The sequence below is a fragment of the Polypterus senegalus genome, chromosome 11, assembly GCF_016835505.1.
Source record: "Polypterus senegalus isolate Bchr_013 chromosome 11, ASM1683550v1, whole genome shotgun sequence".
Lineage (NCBI taxonomy): Eukaryota > Metazoa > Chordata > Cladistia > Polypteriformes > Polypteridae > Polypterus > Polypterus senegalus.
Window position 1 is genome coordinate 160444532 of NC_053164.1, and position 18863 is coordinate 160463394.

At 38.1% G+C, this 18863-nt stretch overlaps 1 protein-coding gene across 1 annotated transcript in view; it reads right to left on the reverse strand.

Moving 5' to 3' along the window:
* ano2b (anoctamin 2b) overlaps positions 1 to 18863 on the reverse strand; it is a 361358-nt gene that overhangs the window by 47008 nt on the left and 295487 nt on the right. Inside the window, exons 18-21 of the mRNA XM_039769975.1 lie at positions 6557 to 6668; positions 4280 to 4337; positions 4084 to 4184; positions 1835 to 1839 (exon numbers count right to left, since the gene is read on the reverse strand). Coding sequence (XP_039625909.1) covers positions 1835 to 1839; positions 4084 to 4184; positions 4280 to 4337; positions 6557 to 6668 — 276 coding nt within the window. The remainder of the gene's footprint in view (positions 1 to 1834; positions 1840 to 4083; positions 4185 to 4279; positions 4338 to 6556; positions 6669 to 18863) is intronic.

Consider the following 18863-nt stretch of genomic DNA (forward strand, 5'->3'; position numbering starts at 1 on the left):
CCACAGGGGTCAGTGCTAGGGCCTCTGCTATTTTTAATATATATATACAGTATAAATGATTTAGATAGGAATATAAGTAACAAGCTGGTTAAGTTCGCAGATGATACCAAGATAGGTGGATTAGCAGATAATTTGGAATCCATTATATCATTACCGAAGGACTTGGATAGCATACAGGCTTGGGCAGATTTGTGGAAGATGAAATTTAATGTCAGTAAATGTAAAGTATTACACATAGGAAGTAAAAATGTTAGGTTTGAATACACAATGGGTGATCGGAAAATTCGAGAGTACACCTTATGAGAATGATTTAGGAGTCATAGTGGACTCTAAGCTATTAACTTCCTGACGGTGTTCAGAAGCCATTAAGAAGGCTAACAGAATGTTAGGCTATATAGCACAATATGTGGAGTACAAGTTCAAGGAGGTTATGCTCAACCTTTATAATGCACTGGTAAGGCCTCATCTTGAGTACTGTGTGCAGTTTTGGTCTCCATGCTACAAAAAGGACATAGCAGCACTAGAAAAGGTCCAGAGAAGAGCGACTAGGCTACAGGGGTTGAATTATGAGGAAAGATTAAAAGAGCTGAGCCTATACAGTTTAAGCAAAAGAAGATTAAGAGGTGACATGATTGAAGTGTTTAAAATTAAGGGAATTAGTACAGTGGATCAAGACTGTTATTTTAAAATGAGTTAATCATGAACAAGGGGACACAGTTGGAAACTTGTTAAGGGTACATTTTGCACAACCGGAGTATACAAGAACATACAAGCAGAGTATGTCAGAGAAATGTACAAACCACCAAGTTATAGCAATTAACTACAACAAAACACTTATAGCTTAGGGTGATATCAGTTAGAGCTAAAATTGATGAAACTCCAAGGCATTGACAAACCATAATGAAATGTAAAATAGGGACACTTCACTCTGAACAGCTAATGAGGACCGTTTTACTGACTAATATACAAATATTAGGTAAATCCAATAGTGCCATTCTATAATTTAGTTTTCCTGCTCTTGTCTTTGCACATTTCACCCTATTAGAACCCTTTCTCCTCCTTAACGGGAAGCTACCAGCTAACAGCACTATGAGATACTATGAGTTTCCTGACAGCTTGAAATTTTATAATCGTCTCGCATTTTATATGTTGCCATTTTTAAACCTTAATTATTTCTTTTCTTTTTGCTTTAACAATGTAGATATGTTTTCTATAGTGTGGCATCATCATTGTGTTTTATGTAATAATATTGAGAAAAAAATTAAATACTGCATGAATACTGCAATACTCAAATACATTTCCTGTATTAATCCCAAAAGTTAAAAAAGATTTAGATTCAGCATTGAGGGCAGTCTATATTAGCTTCATCTTTGTCTAGTTTGGCACCTATCCTGGGCAGAGTGATACTGTATCTCTGGGCAAATAAACATATGGAATAACAAATTAACCAGAATGCAAGCAAGCAGAAAAATATGTCCAAGTTGGAAAGTTTCAGAATTACTCTTTTAGCTTGAAGATCACTTTAGTTTGTTTTTTCTCTCACTACTTGTTGGTGGAGAACATGAACCATATGCTAAACCTGATTTGAAATTCACCTGTTTATATAGATACAGTATATGGGTTACAACGACAATAGGGATGTTCTTAAAATTATTTTGTAGAATTTGAGTTGTCCTTAAATGCTTTATTAATTAGTTAATTTGATAATTTCATGTACTAGGGGGCTCCGCACCCTGCTCGTTTCGGTTGCCCACCCCCGTGTTTGGACTACCAGATATACAATTTAAAGAGATCGTTATTTTAATTGGAATTGTTACATATGCATTATTTTCACTTTTACTTTAAAAACTTTTGTAAATACAATACTTGTCCTTTATTTCCGTCCCCTTGCGTGGTTACATCTCTTTCTCGCCAGACATATAACGCTGCTCGCGTTGTGAAGGGGGAGGGGGGGCAGCTGAACGCACGCTAAGGATATGCAGTCGAATCATCTGCTGTGTTTCTGCTGCTTGCGAGCTGCCTGTTCTGCTTGTCACATGCCATTGTTTTAAGAGCTGGGAGCACATAATGCTTGTCTGCCAAAAGCAATCCAACAACTTCTAGGTTAGATGTCTGTGAACTTGTTTTAAATGATGGCTCACTGCCTTGTCTCGTGTGATGTTGTAAAAACAATAATTGTCCTTTATTTCCGGCCCCAGCATGGTTAAATCTCTTTCTTGCAAGGCATATAATGCTGCTCGTGTTGTGGTGGGGTGGGTTAGCTGCTGTTGCGCTGCCCTTTGATCATTTTAAAGCCTGTATGGCTGCTGTCCTTTTTGCCTCTTCATGTCTCTGCTACTCACATTGTAATCGCTTCTCCGTGATTATAATTCTACACATGACCGAATTGTGTTTTCTTTGAAATTAAAAGTTGTCGTTGCTTTAACTGTTGCGGAACCACAGATTCTCATAGCGTATGGTCCATTATTGTGTAAATCTACGTTTTGTGCATTGAATAAAGGCGAATGCGAAAAGACTTTGTTTTCTGCTCTTTGCCTTTTAAGTATTTGTGACCTTGCTTTGTCCTTCTATTATCTGCTCTTTGCCTTTTACGTATTTCTGAACTTGCTTTGTCCTGCTATTTTTTCAATTACACCTGGTCCTAATGATTAATTTCCTTTTGTTTGCGCTAATGCAATATTTTAGTCATCAATGTTTCATTTATAAAGTATTGCTCTTTATACGCTTTTAATGCACTGAGACCCCTGTATCTGTATTGCAGGACCACACATTCTCATAGCATATGGTCCATTATTGTGTAAATCTATTTTTTGTGCATTGAATGATGCGAATGCGAAAAGACTTTGTTTTCTGCTCTTTGCCTTTTATTTTTGACCTCACTTTGTCCTGCTATTTTTTCAATTACACCTGGTCCTGATGATTAATTTCCTTTTGTTTGCGCTAATGGGATCTTTTAGTCATCAACGTTTCATTAATAACGTATTGTCCTTTATAAGCTTTATATGCACCTGATACAGACCCCTGTATCTGTGTGTTCTATATGCCTTTACACTGCTGATTTTTTTTGATGGCCGTGCTCTGATATTGCTTGTAAGCAGGGTGTGCCTTGCAGGAAACTCATGTTCTATATCCCCACGAGATGCTCTGTGGCCATTCTCTTTCATCTCGCGGGTCTTTTATTTGTCTTCCGTGATCTTGATGTGAAGATCATGTATCGTTTCCTAGTCCCTCCCACAGGATTTTTTTTTATAATAGAGAGATAACTTAGAAATGTTCATCACATTATTTTATGCTTTTTATTACTTTATTTAAAATAGTTGTTTATATAATAGTTGAGATGGATATCAAATTTAATCAAGGTGAAGTGGAACAGTGGACTATTTTTCTTTGTATAAATATTTAGCAGTCCTATCGACCTGTATTTTATATGATGAGAATATCATTACGATATGTACTACAAGAGGACCTCACTGCAGAGCAGTGCATCTTCCCACAGTTAGCCTTGAAGTCCAAGAAAACTTTATGTGTGAGGGTGAGGTAAACCTGATCAGATTGGCTCAGTCTTCTACTACCATGGCTCTTTTCAGGAAATATAAACAGCAACTTGGATAAGAAAAGCATTGTGCAGAATTTCCTGCTTCATGCTCAAGCTGGGCAAGACATACCCTGTAGAACAAAAACACTGTGCATGCGCCATAATCCTACAAGGCGTGACTTGCCCAGCCAGAGCATGATTAGCATGATTTCTTTACAGTATTATGACAGAATAATTGTTTCCCATTGTAAAAATGTAATGCCAAACAAAAATATTAAAAATAAAAATAAAGTGTGATTTTTTACTCTCAATAAAGGCATTTTTTCCAAGGAAAGAAAACATTTCTAATATTTAAAATATATGGAAATGACTTAATTTTAGAGAAGAATGAATAGAAATTGGAAGACTTACACATGAAATTAACTTGAGAATATTATTTAAGTAGATAAAAAAACAATAATGTATAAACTTAACTGCTGGTAGCAGAAGTAAATAACATCTTTTTTAACTGAAAACAATTCTTTGGAAAAACTGAACTGGATACTTACGGAATGCCAATTTCAAAAAGGTTGTTTTGTATAAGCTGCTTTCCTAACATAATGATGCTTAACTGTATGCAAAGCTCCATCAGACATCCACCAGGGGCACACTGTTAAGTAATGAGACCACAAGGAAACTCTTACTAAGCTTTCATTAAACAGAATGGTACATTTAGTCCTTTTAGAATATATATAGGATTCTTACCTCTTCCATACGGTAATGCTTGAAAACATAGACATAATCTCCAGGACGTCCCACAAATCTGTAAATGTAAATAGGCCGTTACTGCATGTCTATTACTATTGGTACTGCACAAGTAGTATAATATATATATACATATATACTTTATGACTGTATCTTCTTCAACAAACCATTTATCTTTTCTTGTCGAGTGTCATATCCAAGGAGACAAAATGGAACATATCAAGTAATTTTACAGTCAAGAGAAAACAAAAACATGAGAAACAGAGACTCAAAAGGCTCCAATAATTAGCATGAGTAAGAAATAACTATGCCATGGTATATGACATTGGCACTTGTCTCAGTATCTGTCACAGGTGTTTTAAAAAGGCAGTGCTTCTTATATCATCTATTGCATTTCTCAATTTCAGGTTGGCATCACTTATACCTGGGTCAGTCGTAATAAAACATAATCTGAAAATATTTTTGAATACTACAGTTTCTCTATACAGTATTTACTGATTTTTCTCCACAGGCTGTCTGGTGTGTTAAAGCTCCCAGAATCCTTAGACATGTAAAATGATTTTGTGGACGTCTTTGTTGCGTATTTTGTTCCTGCTGTAATACCTCACCAACACCTCCACCCTATCACCTTTTTAAACATGAAGAAAGACATATAAAGATAAGTTTCATTTTGCAAGAATCCTATCAATGCTGATTAAATTACATAATAAAAAATGCTCTAATGTCACTGTAGCTGTTTGTTCATTTATACATGCCTACAGGTTTTGATTTTACCTATAATATTAGTAAATACACTTTGTTCCAATTAAAGACATATATCACTGTTTTAAAAACAATGTTTATAGAAGCAGTTTTTTCATTTATTTAGAACTAAATCTAAATCTGTTGAGTCTAACTACATGTGTACCAAGTAGAAAGCAACAGGTGGAGACAGTGTTTCTGAAACAGACTGAGGATTAACTATTTAATTTTTTAAATTTTAATTAATCATACCAAGAGTAATCAAGAGCAAGGAAAAACATTAAGAAGTGAAATGTAGTTACAAGGCATAGAAAGTGATAAGCCAGAAAAGGCTTAGACATTTAAAGGTGAATATGCAAGAAATTTGTACCCCAAATTATAAATGTAACTGTTGTATTTTGAAGCACTGTGAGGTAATTCCAAGGTGACATAAGACATATGAAAGGTTCTACTCATACTAGAAATACCACAAAGTAATGGTAACATAAAAAACTAATAGGTTTGGATTGTGTTTTATTCCTAAACACTTTCAAAGAAAAACAGCACCGATGAGGTTATATGCAGATTGTCAGAATCCTGGTTGTTGGGGTAAGTGCCAGTTACTTCTTTTATCTAAAGACAAGGGTTGCTGAATTTGGAAAGTAGTAAAGGTAGAGGCATCTGTTATGCTTATTAACCAGCTTTTGTTTTTAATTGTAAAATAATTTCTTATTATTTCAAATTTAATTTCACAGTGCAAAGACAAGCTAATCAACTGCACGCCAGGTGGATTACTTTCAAATTATGTACATACTAAACTCCATTGGTTAAAAGGAAGTAATGTCATTCTGAACATCTCGCAGGTTGTAGAATTACTATGTGGGTTCACCTGGTGATTTTTAGTACTTGCGCAGGAATTGCAATATGTTTATTAGGGATGTAAACACAAAGGTGCATTAATGACAAACAGGCTTCTACGTGATCTTGTTAAACTTGTGTACAAGTAGCACATCTTCCTAGGAGTGTGAATAACATAGTAACCCAAGTTAGAACACATTCCTTTGGAGAGCCCATATAAGAACAAATAACACAGGAAACACCAAGGCCAATAGTTCTGCTAAACTAATTTAAAGTGATAGAAAAAACCTCATGGACAGAACTGGGAAAAAAGTTTTCTCTGAAGCTGTGCCTGCCATGTGCCGTGTGATAATCCAATTAAAAATAAAACTATTGGTAGTGGTAGTTGAAGGTTTCACATGTGATTGAAGTTTTGTGTAGTTTGGAGGAGTGAGCGAAATTGAGGAGTTTCTAAAAACAGACCTGTACTGCTGTGACAAGATGCAGTTGAACCAGATGGATACTGGCATATTGGGAAACTTATTGTGCAGTGTAGGTGATAATGGCTTAATGTTGGGACCTTAAGCTAGGCTTGGTCAACAGTTCAAAAAAAGTAGAAGAAAGTGTTCATCATTATCATTAGTTTAACGGCAATTCTGTTCTACAGCATTTAAGAATTACATGTTTAATTTAGTTTCAATGTTTATTTTAACATCTTACCTTCCTTTGAAAAACGCAACATAGAAAATTGGTGCATATGAGTTCACAAATTTCAAAAGAAATGTCTTCAGTATCAAACGTTCTTCAAATGTTTTATCAGTTTTTGGGACTTCTGCAAATAAAAAGAAGAATGAAAAAAATCAATGTCTTAATTAGGTACTTTGGGATTTTGGATTATGTTTTCATGGAATTTACCAGAATAAATAATAATAATAATAAATAATAATAAAGAATAACACAACTGTCAAGATGAACAAATTCACATTTTTCTTAACTAGCACATTAAGGAAATCCTTTCCCATATTGATAAATATCTGTGATTTCAATTTAGTAAATAAATGCATGTGAAAACCAACAAGTTGAAATAGTTCAGATAACATACAATTCTCAAATGCACTTAATCCAACCACACAAGGAGCTAGAGAAAAATTATACAGCACTAGACACAAAACAAGGCTAGCATTGGTCAGGGTGCCAGTCCCTCAGGGCCGAGCCTAATACACGTCCACATTCAAACAGGGCCAATTTAGATTTGCCAGTAATCGTCACATCTTTGAGAAATACAGGAGAAAACCAGAGCACTTTAGAAATTGCAAACAGGGCTGGGAATTAAATCCTAAAGACTGGATTGATGGTGAAGCAGTGTTAAACACTATGCCTTCCTCTCGCAATAGTGAACTGTGCCTATTTTTTCACACTTAAAAATGCTACAATTCTCCAGAAATATAAATCTGAAAATGTAATAACTGCAGACTGTTGAAGTATTTAAACACACATACATAGTACTAATTAAAAATTCTGAAAAACTCAAAGGAGAGATAAAAGTTCCAATTTTTCATGGTTTATAACAAAAAAATGCAAAAAGTTAATTTCAAATTTACTTTAAGTCAAAGCTTAAATTTTCATCATAAGGACAATGAACACTCGGAGTACTACACCCTCCACCCATTCTTCTGCTGATACCAGCATAGGAGAGTTTCCCCCAACCCACAATTACAGCAGCCCAGGTAAGCAGAGCTGAGAAGACTTCGTGCCAGCAAAGCAGCGTGTCCAGATGGAGTATCGACATGACTGCTGAAGGCCTGTGCGTTGGAGCTGAGGAGTCTACTACAGCGCATCTTCAACCTGAGCCTGGAGCAGGGCAGAGTCCCAAGGCTTTGGAAAACATCTTGCATCACCCCAGTCCCAAAGGTGTCATGTCCTAGTGAGCTGAATGACTTCCGGCCTGTCGCTCTGACGTCACATGTGATGAAGACCATGGAGAGGCTGCTGCTTCACCACCTGAGGCTACAGGTCTGCCACGCCCTCAACCCTCTGCAGTTTGCATACCAGGAGAAGGTGGGAGCGGAGGATGCCATCATCTATATGCTACACCGATCCCACTCCCACTTGAACAGAGGCAGTGGTGCTGTAAGAATTATGTTTCTGGACTTCTCTAGCATCTTCAACACCATCCAACCTCTGCTCCTTAGGGACAAGCTGACAGAGATTGGAGTAGATTCACACCTGGTAGCATGGATCGTGGACTGTCTTAAAGACAGACCTCAGTATGTGCGTCTCAGGAACTGCAGGTCTGACATGGTGGTCAGTAACACAGGAGCGCCGCAGGGGACTGTACTTTCTCCGGTCCTGTTCAGCCTATATACATTGGACTTCCAATTCAACTTGGAATCCTGCCACGTGCAAAATTTTGCAGACGACACTGCTATCGTGGGCTGCATCAGGAGTGGGCAGGAGGTGGAGTATGGGAAACTAATCAAGGACTTTGTTAAATGATGTGACTCTAACCACCTACAACTGAACACCAGCAAAACCAAGGAGCTGGTGGTGGATTTTAGGATTCCCAGGCCCCTCATGGACCCCGTGATCATCAGAGGTGACTGTGTGCAGAGGGTGCAGAACTATAAATACCTGGGAGTGCAGCTGGATGATAAATTGAACTGGAATGCCAATACTGATGCTCTGTTTAAGAAAGGACAGAGCTGACTATACTTCCTTAGAAGGCTGGCATCTTTCAACATCTGCAATAAGATGCTGCAGATGTTGTATCAGAAGGTTGTGGTGAGCGCCCTCTTCTATCCGGTGGTGTACTGGGGAGGCAGCATAAAGAAGAGGGATGCCTTACACCTGGACAAACTGGTGAGGAAGGCAGGCTACTGGTGTGAATGTCTCTGACCAAACAAACAGAAAGACTTCATGAGGGTGACCCAAGGGCCCCATGTCCTCTAATGGGCCCTGAGCTCACTGCCCAGCAGCATGCAGCTCGATTGGCATTCGCCATAGAATACCAGAATTGGCAGATGCACCACTGGTGCCCTGTGCTTTTTACAGATGAGAGCAGGTTCACACTGAGCACTTGACAGAAGTGAAAGGGTCTGGGGAAGCCATGGAGAACATTATGCTGCCTGTAACATCATTCAGCATGAGCAGTTTGGTGGTGGGTTAATGATTGTCTGGGGAGGCATATCCATGGAGGGTCACACAGACCGCTACAGGCTTGACAAAGGCACCTTGGCTGCCATTAGGTATCAGGATGAAATCCTTGGACCCATTGTCAGACCCTATGCTGGTACAGTGGCTCCTGGTGCACGACAATTCCTGGCCTCATGTGGTGAGAGTATGCAGGCAGTTCCTGGAGGATGAAGGAATTGATTCCATTGACTGGCCACCACACTTTCCTAACCTAAATCCAATAGAACACCTCTGGGACATTATGTTTTGGTCCATCCAATGCCACCAGGTTGCACCTCAGACTGTCCAGGAGCTCAGTGATGCCCTGGTCCAGATCTGGGAGGAGATCCCCCACAACACCATCTGTCATCTCATTAGAAGCATGCACCGATGTTGTCAGGCATGCATACAATAACACAGGGGCCATACAAAGTGCTGCGTACAATTTTGAATTGCTGCAATTAAATTTTGGCAAAATGGACTAGCCTGCCACATAATTTTTTCACTCTGATTTTTGGGGCGTCTTTGAATTCAGGGCTCTGTAGGTTGATCATTTTCATTTCCATCAAACGATGTGGCATCCTTTCGTTCCTAACACATTACCCAGTCTATATCAGTATAGATATCCAGGAGGATTTCTTTTTCCCATTGAGATCTGATGTGTTTTCAAAGTGTTCCTTTAATTTTTTTGAGCAGTTTATATAACTAGCAAAATACCCGCGCTTCGCAGCGGAGAAGTTGTGTGTTAAAGAAGTAATGAAAAAGAAAAGGAAACATTTTGAAAATAATGTAACATGATTGTCAATGTAATTGTTTTGTCATTGTTGTGAGTGATGAGTGTTGCTGTCATATATATATATATATATATATATATATATATATATATATATACTAGCAGAATACCAGCCGCAGGAGAATAGATATCTACATATACAAACATATATATATATATATATATATATATATACACATATATATATATATATACATACCTATCTACATCATATATACACATACATACATACACACACACAAATTATATATATGTGTGTATGTATGTATGTATGTATGTATGTATATATATATATATATATATATATATATATACACATACATACATATATATACACATACATATACTTGTGTGTATGTTTGTATGTGTCTATATGTGTGTGTATAGCTTTGGTCACTGAGTGCAAGGGAAAAATAATAAAATATAGTCTATAAGTTATTAAACAGTAAAACATTAACGTTTTAAGAAGTACAGGTACATTGAGCACTACTGGAGTGGTTGGGTAAACTACATTTTAAAGACTGTGTAACACAACAGGTAAGTAGAACTAACAGCAGCTAAAATGTATATGGATCATCTCGGTAGTAGATCCCTTTTGAAAGGCGCTACACGACGGCTGTGGTATAGAAATTACATTTTCTATGTGAACGCTCAAATTTGTGCCTCTGGTAATGTGCCTTACCGGCAATTAAAGAAAATTATTTTTGTGTCCTCTGCAGTGTTAAGAGAGAAAGGCTTTGGTTTGGGATAAAAGGAAAAAGGTGTAAAGAAAGGAAAGCTGCCTTTTTCTTTTATATAGTATAGAGCGATGTGTTCGCTGACGTTATGATCGCCTTTTGGGGACAGTCGCGGTGGGTCTTGTGTAGACTGGTGAGTCGTCCCGCCATTAATCGGCTGTGATGGCACTGTCAGTCCTCCACTCGTGTGCGTGTCTTCATAATCCGAACTGAGGACCTCATAATCGTATACGTGCAAAAGAAAGTGTGAATCGCCTTAATATTATTTTGCCATGGTGTAGAAAAGGGGTCCCGTGGTTTGCACTTGTCTGGGCTATAGCGCAGGGGGAGAATGAAAAAGATCAAAACTGCTCACTTTGACTTAAGGCAGAAGTGCAGTCAGCGTCTCAAAGGCCGGCACAGCTATGCACGCGCTGGCTGCTCGACTTTGCTGGGCAGGAGACCCCAGTTTTGTACACACATTCATGATATCAAAAGTCTCAGCCTTTTGGAGGTCATTCATATATTATATATATAGCAAAATACCCCCTACGAGCGGAGAAGTAGTGTGTTAAAGAAGTAATGAAAAAGAAAAGGAAACATTTTTTCATACTTCTTCTCAAACTAAGGTGGTGCAAGGGTAAAATGAATCGGGATGCGCTAATCAATGTAATCGGTGTACCAGGAAATCATGCATTGACAAAAGCTCCCCTTTGCTTGTAATGCAAAGTGTGATTAAATGCATTATTTTTTAACGCATTATGGAGCACATGCATCGAAGCTTCTCAGCTGTGCTTGTGCTAAGAAAAGGAAAGATTTTAAAAATAACGTAACACGATTGTCAGTGTAACCTTTTGTAAGTAGTGCCTGGAGGATTCAGTGTGGAGAAACTCTAGAGACAGCGTGTGTATTAACTTGTGGATTTTTCTGTGAGTATTTGGTGGCAGTGTGACGAAGTTGCTTCGGAAGACGGCGTTAGCCGCGTAGCTCAGCTCAGAGCGAAATGAGGTAAATGGGAGGGGAGATGATGACGTGACTCCCCCACCAGCCTTAACTGTCAATTCCCCACAAACACAATCTCTCGAAATTTGCATAAGCACACCCCTTCACCTACAATTTTAACTTAGTTACAAAGTGATCAAAACTCTCGTTTATATCCTGCGTCCTCTCATTAAACTTGTATCCCGCATTACCTGTGGGCATGTGAAACGCCAGCGGTAGCCTGTCTATGAACTTAATTTAAAGTTTAGGTTTACACCTTGCTTTCTTTCCGAGGTAGCAGCACTCATGAATATGGTAGTATATGTCACTCGCTTGCTTCTTATTGTTTCGCTGCCTTCTCAATTATATAATGCATGTTTTCTTAAGCGCTTTTTGGAGGTCTTCCTGGTTTTCTATGTACTGCGTTAACAGTCAGTTCACGTGATTACGTGGGAGGCGTGATGATGTCACACGAAACTCCGCCCCCCACGTCTTTCCAGCTCAACTCCATTACAGTTAAAGGAGAAAAATACCTTTCAGTTATGACCATTAGGCGTAGAATTTCGAAATGAAACCTGCCCAACTTTTGTAAGTAAGCTGTAAGGAATGAGCCTGCCAAATTTCAGCCTTCTACCTACACGGGAAGTTGGAGAATTAGTGATGAGTCAGTGAGTGAGTGAGTGAGTGAGTGAGTGAGTGAGTGAGTGAGTGAGTGAGTGAGGGCTTTGCCTTTTATTAGTATAGATATTTGTATATATACAGTATATACATACAGTATATATACACACGCACATATAAACATATATATATATACATACATATCCATACACACACATATATACACACAAATACATATATATACATACACACATATATATATAAACATATATATATATATACATATATATATATACATATATATATACATATATACATATATATATATATATATACATATATACATATATATATATACTAGCAGAATACCAAGGCCAAGATGAGAAGTAGTGTGTTAAAGAAGTTGTGAAAAGAAAAGCAAACATTTTAAAAATAACGTAAGATGATTGTTAATGTAATTGTTTTGTCATTGATATGAGTGTTGTTGTCATATCTATCTATTATATATATATATATATATATATATATATATATATATATATATATATATATATATATATAGCAAAATAGCTGCATTGGCAGCGGAGAAGTAAAAAGAAAAGGAAACATTTTAATAATAACGTAACATGATTGACAATGTAATTGTTTTGTAATTGTCATGAGTGTTGCTGGTATATATATATATATATATATATATACACACACACACACAGACACATATATAAACATATATATACATATAAACATATATATATATATATACACATCTATACACATACTGTATATATACACACACACATATATACATACTGTATATACAACATATACATATCTACATATATACTGTATATACACATATATATATACAAATCTACATATATATATCTACATATATATATTAGGTGGGACTCGATTAAAAAATTAATCCAATTAATTAGAGGCTGTGTAAGAATTAATCTTGATTAATCGTATGTAATCAGACGTAAATTTGCCCCAAATCGCAAATGTTTTTTTTTATTTAAAACGGTTTTAGTGGGCTTACAGAATCAAATAATAGACATGGACATGAATATTGTAAACTGAAGCTGTTTTAAGTTCTGAAAAAAAAGCTTTTAAACTGCATTTGAATTCAAAACAGAAACAAAAATATCATCCCTGGTTAAAATTGGGCAGACTTAAAAATAAAGTGGTAGTTTAAGTACTTTAAGTACATTTTCAGAATAGTATTGTCTTTAAATAATAATAACCAAAATTTCACCATAAAGTGCAGTTTTTCTTCTTAAAAAAATAAGTCAGAAACATAAAAGGTAATTTGACCAGCTTACTCTTTAAACTCTGAGTAACATTAGCCAAAATTATTTTGTACATTAGGCTAAAACAGTGTGATCATTGAACATTTTGTAATTAGATGTATTTAGAATTACTAACGGTCACGGAAGTCCAATGATCCCCAGTAAGAGCCACAAAGTCCGCTTTCTGTAATGCATCTAATTTTGCTTGCTTTTCAGTGTGCACAAAACCATGCTTTTATCAAGGCTTTCGGGTAGTCGAAATGATCAGTCGTAGGAACGCGCTTTATTCCGACTCTAACATTTTTGTAGCTGTGATGTGTGCATCAGTGTAATGGATGTACCAGGAAATCATGCATTGACAAAAGTTCCCGTTTGCTTGGAATTGAAAGTGTGATTAAATGCGTTATTTTTAACGCGTTATGGAGTACATGCATCGAAGCTTCTCAACTGTGCTTGTGCTAAGAAAGGGAAAATTTTAAAATAACGTAACATGATTCTGCTAACCTAATATTTTTCATACGCCCCAAACCAAGGAGATGGGAAGGTAAAATGAATCGGTAGCGCATACATAGTCAGTACATCCCTCTCGAATCGAACCTCGAATGTCGGCGTTAGAGGCTAAGACTCTACAATTACGCCACCGCTTGTCTATGCTAAAGTATATATTGTAGATCGGGCTATAGATATACATTTATATATATACCCGTGTATCGCAGTGGAGAAGTAGAAGTTATGAAAAAGAAAAGGGAACATTTTAAAAATAACGTAACATGATTGTCAATATACAGTAATTGTTTTGTGAGTGTTATTGAATGTTGCTGTCATCAAGGATTTGATTATCATTATTTCTTTCAATCAGGCTCGTATTTGTACGATGTGTTCAAGTTACATTCCGTGTTTGTCAATCGTTGTAAAGATAAGAGGTTTCATTCATCGATTAGTTCCTTACTGCATCAATAAACAGCTCGTCTTCCTTTTTATCTGTGATGTGACAAACTGCATGCACGGGGTTTTTTTTTTACGCTGTCTTCCTTTAGCGGACATTGACTTTTTCCACCGTGTGCTTTGTTTCCACAGTAGCTGCATTTATGAATATGCTTATCAGACGCTTCATATTTTTTGCTGCCTTTTCAATTGTGTAATTCGGTTTTGTTCAGCTCTTTGGAACTGTTGCTTTTATCTGTGCACTGCATCAGTTCACGTGAGCCACTCGGTGTACTTGCATCGAAGGTTCCCAGCTGTGCTGGTGCCATCTCGTGCTATGTCCATAGCTTTATTTAATGTTACCTTAGTCCTGGCACTTAAAACTTTCTCTGGCAGTTTCGCTGAGTTTGTGTCAAACACCACCCTGACCATCTCATCTTCCTCTCCATAAGCACAGTCCTTCACCCGTGAATATTTACCCGTGGCAGTTTGCTATTGGATTGCCGCTGACGGATGGCCTTATATGGGCAGGCACTAAATTACAAACGCCAGCGGCAGCCTGTCTATGAACTTAATTTAAAGTGTAGGTTTACATCGTGCTTTCTTTCCGAAGTAGCAGAACTCGCTTCTTATTGTTTCGCTGCCTTCTCAATTATATAATGCATGTTTTCTTCAGCGCTTTTTTGAGGTCTTCCTGGTTTTCTATGTACTGCGTGATTACGTGGGAGGCGTGATGATGTCACACGAAACTCCCCCACGGCGTTGAAGCTCATCTCCATTACAGTAAATGGAAAAACTGCTTCCAGTTATGACCATTACGCGTAGAATTTCGATATAAAACCTGTCCAACTTTTGTAAGGAAGCTGTAAGGAATCAACCTGCCAAATTTCAGCCTTCCACCCACACGGGAAGTTGGAGAATTAGTGATGAGTCAGTGAGTGAGTCAGTGAGTGAGTGAGTGAGTGAGTGAGGGCTTTGCCTTTTATTAGTATAGATATATACATATATACATATATATATATATATATATATATATACATATATATATATATATACACATATATACAGTCTTTGGGGTGCGAGTAACTTATGCTGGGGGTGCCAGAATCCATGAAGGAAGAAAAATGAAAAACATTATTTGTACAAAATCTTAATTTATTTATCCATTCCTAAAAATGTAAATGGCCAGGGTATTTTGTATCAGTGCAGTACGCTGCTTGTTAAAACGGATGACTCACGCTCTTACGCAAGTCTGCGTGGATATTATGAACTATCGTTTCTGTTCAAGTTCTATTTAAATTTTAAATAGAAGGAATTTTTATTTAGTCGACAGAATATTATTCCGGAATAAATCAACTTAAACCTTAAACAACTTATAATATTTTGCTCTCCATAAAAATATATCCTGTCTAAATTATACAAGTTAGAAATAAAGTAAACGTTAAAAGAACAAACATTCAAATTTCTTTACTCTTATGTAATTTTAGATAAAAAATAGACTTAAATTTTAAATATCCCAAAAGATTTTGCTCTCCATAAAAATATATCCTGTCAAAATTATACAAATTCAAATATGAACATGGTGCATAACAAAACCTGGAAATATAAATAAAATTTGTTCTTTTCAGCAATAACAAATCAAATCATTCAGTTGTCTTTGCTCTTATGTCATTTTATGAGAGCTGGACGCCTGGCATCTTTTTTTGGTAACAAGTTCGTTTATGTTTGGTGTGAGGTTCTGTGTTGTGGAGATTCTCAGGATGGACTGCAGGTGCTCATCAGTGAGGCGACTCCTGTGTGCTGTTTTGTTAGTCTTCATGACTGAGAAGAGCTTCTCACACAGATATGTGCTACCAAACATGCACAAGGTTCGAGCCGCATGTAGACGGAGTTGGAGCATTTGTGCGGGAATGGAGTGAATAAACTGTGCAGGCCCTGCAGTATCGTACTTTGCCTTCAGTGTGCCATTACACTGCAGCTCAATCACCTCCATCTGAATCTGCACAGGTGCAGTTTCCACATCGACGGCAAATGGGTTGCGAAACAACTCCAAATTCTTTTTTTGTTCTTCAAAGTCACCAAAGCGCCGTGCGAACTCAGTGCACTCAGTTTATTAGCAAAATGCGTATTTGGAAACACTGTTGTGCCGACTTGGTTCAACATTACTTGGCAACAGGGAAAGTGGGGAAAGTTGCACTGGTGCATTTGTATCTCCCATAAAAGTAGCTTCACTTGAATTCACTTTGTGATTTTGAATGGGTAAAAACGTCTGCTGAAGTGTCAGATTCTTCTTTAACTCTTCTGCTTTCTGTATCTTGTGCATTGCATTCAGGTCTTTCAGGTTATCTTGCTGTTTTGTCTCATAGTGTCATCTTAGATTAAATTCTGTAATTACAGCCACTTTAGCTCCACAAATGAGACACACGGTAATGTCAGTAAACATATACTCAGCCTCTCATCGGTTTTTAAAGGCTCTATGTTCAGAATCACCTTTTCTCTTCGGCATCGTGTGGGCTAGCTTCACAATAACTTGCAGCATCATAAGCTAGACTTGATTAACACGGTAAGTGTTCAGCAAGGCAGCTGAAGCGCTGCATTATGGGATCTGTAGTTTATTGTGTTACCAGCGCTTCATCTCCCCGGGCCATTAATAACAATAATACAGTATAAAAAATGATCTTGTGGGCCGGATTTAATTACACGCTGGGCCGGATGTGGCCCGTGGGCCTTCAGTTTGACACATATGGACTAAATAGAACTTGAAAAGATATATTTTTTCAAATGTGATCGCGCAATTCAGATCGAGTTGACGCGCACTACAGTACATCGAGCCCGCGTGTTATTGTGGTTTTGCCTGCGTGCCTCAATAAGTTACCCTCCCCTCGCTCCTACTTTTTTACCGTTCATCTAATGAATACACTGAGTATGGCTTTACCAAAACAATCATTGATCGTGAATAAAGTGTCCATTATTCATAAAGCTTCAATTGGTGATCTGTCTTTCTGCGATAACCTCATATTTTTTCATACGTCTCAAACCAAGGGGATGCAAAGTTAAAATGAATAAAAATGCGTGCGTACATACTCAGTGCATCCCCTCTCGGGAATCGAACCTCGGCGCTAGAGGCAAAGCCTCTACTATTGCGCCACGGCATGTGGTTTATCTATTAATAGTAATTCGGTTTTTGTTCAGCACTCTTTGGAACTGTTGCTTTTTGTCTGCGCACTGCGTCAGTTCACGTGAGCCGCTGAATATGGTTTTATATGTCACTCGCTCACTTCTAATTGTTTCGCTGCCTTCTTAATTATATAATGCATGTTTTCTTAAGCGCTTTTTGGAGCTCTTCCTGGTTTTCTACGTACTGCGTAATTACGTGGGAGGAGTGATGATGTCACACGAAACTCCGCCCCCCACGGCTTTCGAGCTCAACTCCATTACAGTAAATGGAGAAAAATAGCTTCTAGTTATGACCATTATGTGTAGAATTTCGAAATGAAACCTGCCCAACTTTTGTAAGGAAGCTGTAAGGAATGAGCCTGCCAAATTTCAGCCTTCTACCTACACGGCAAGTTGGAGAATTAGTGATGAGTCAGTGAGGGCTTTGCCTTTTATTAGTATAGATTCACTAAGGCAAGACACCCATGGAAAGCACGCCGGAAGGGGCGTGGATTCACTAAGCCCCCGACAAGTTAGACGCCCATGGCGCACGCAGGAAGGAGCCACGGCCACCAACTCTAAGACTATTAGATACGACGACAACTCGCAGAACCACACCCACCAACTTGGATGCGATGACACAGGAAAAACGGCGTCATTTATGTTTGTCTGTCGTAGAGTCCACATGCACCTCTGAGCCACGTTGACTGTACATAGAGGCATGTTTCTCGCGGAAGTGAATCACTATATGCAGCATGTAAAACAGTTTGCGATGGGTATCCCATGGGATCCTTAAAACAATCCTTTAAAACTAAGGTTACAACACAATGAAGGAAGCAGTCTTTAAAAACCAATAAGCCCTGTGCCTCTGTTTCATTACCGTATCACCTGCTTCACCAATGCAAGCCCTGCAACAGTCGAGACGCTCTCTCAGCAGCTGACCTTCTCTGTGCCTGACCGTTTCACACAGAGGCAGCGTGAGAGAAAGCCGCGCGCACACAAAGGCAGCACCAGAGACAGACAGGTTCACACACAGGCAGATGGTGGGCGGGTCTTCGTGAGTTTCTCTTGAGGGCAGGCATATGACCAGGCGGTGTGTATGCTTCAAGAACGAGGGTGGACGCGGCAGGACTAACTGTAAAACAGTTTCCGAGGGGTTTCCCATGGTCTTACAGTTGGTGGGTGGGTCTCAGTCAGTTGCTCTTGCGACCGAGCACATGACCAGGCAGTGTGTATGCTTCGAGTGTGAGGGTGGACACGACAGTACCATCTAGGAAAAATCATGTCGCGGATATAAATTGCTGTATGCAGTGTGTAAAACAGTTTGTTTGTCGCAGATGTGAATCGCTGTATGCGGCGTGTAGAACAGTTTGCGA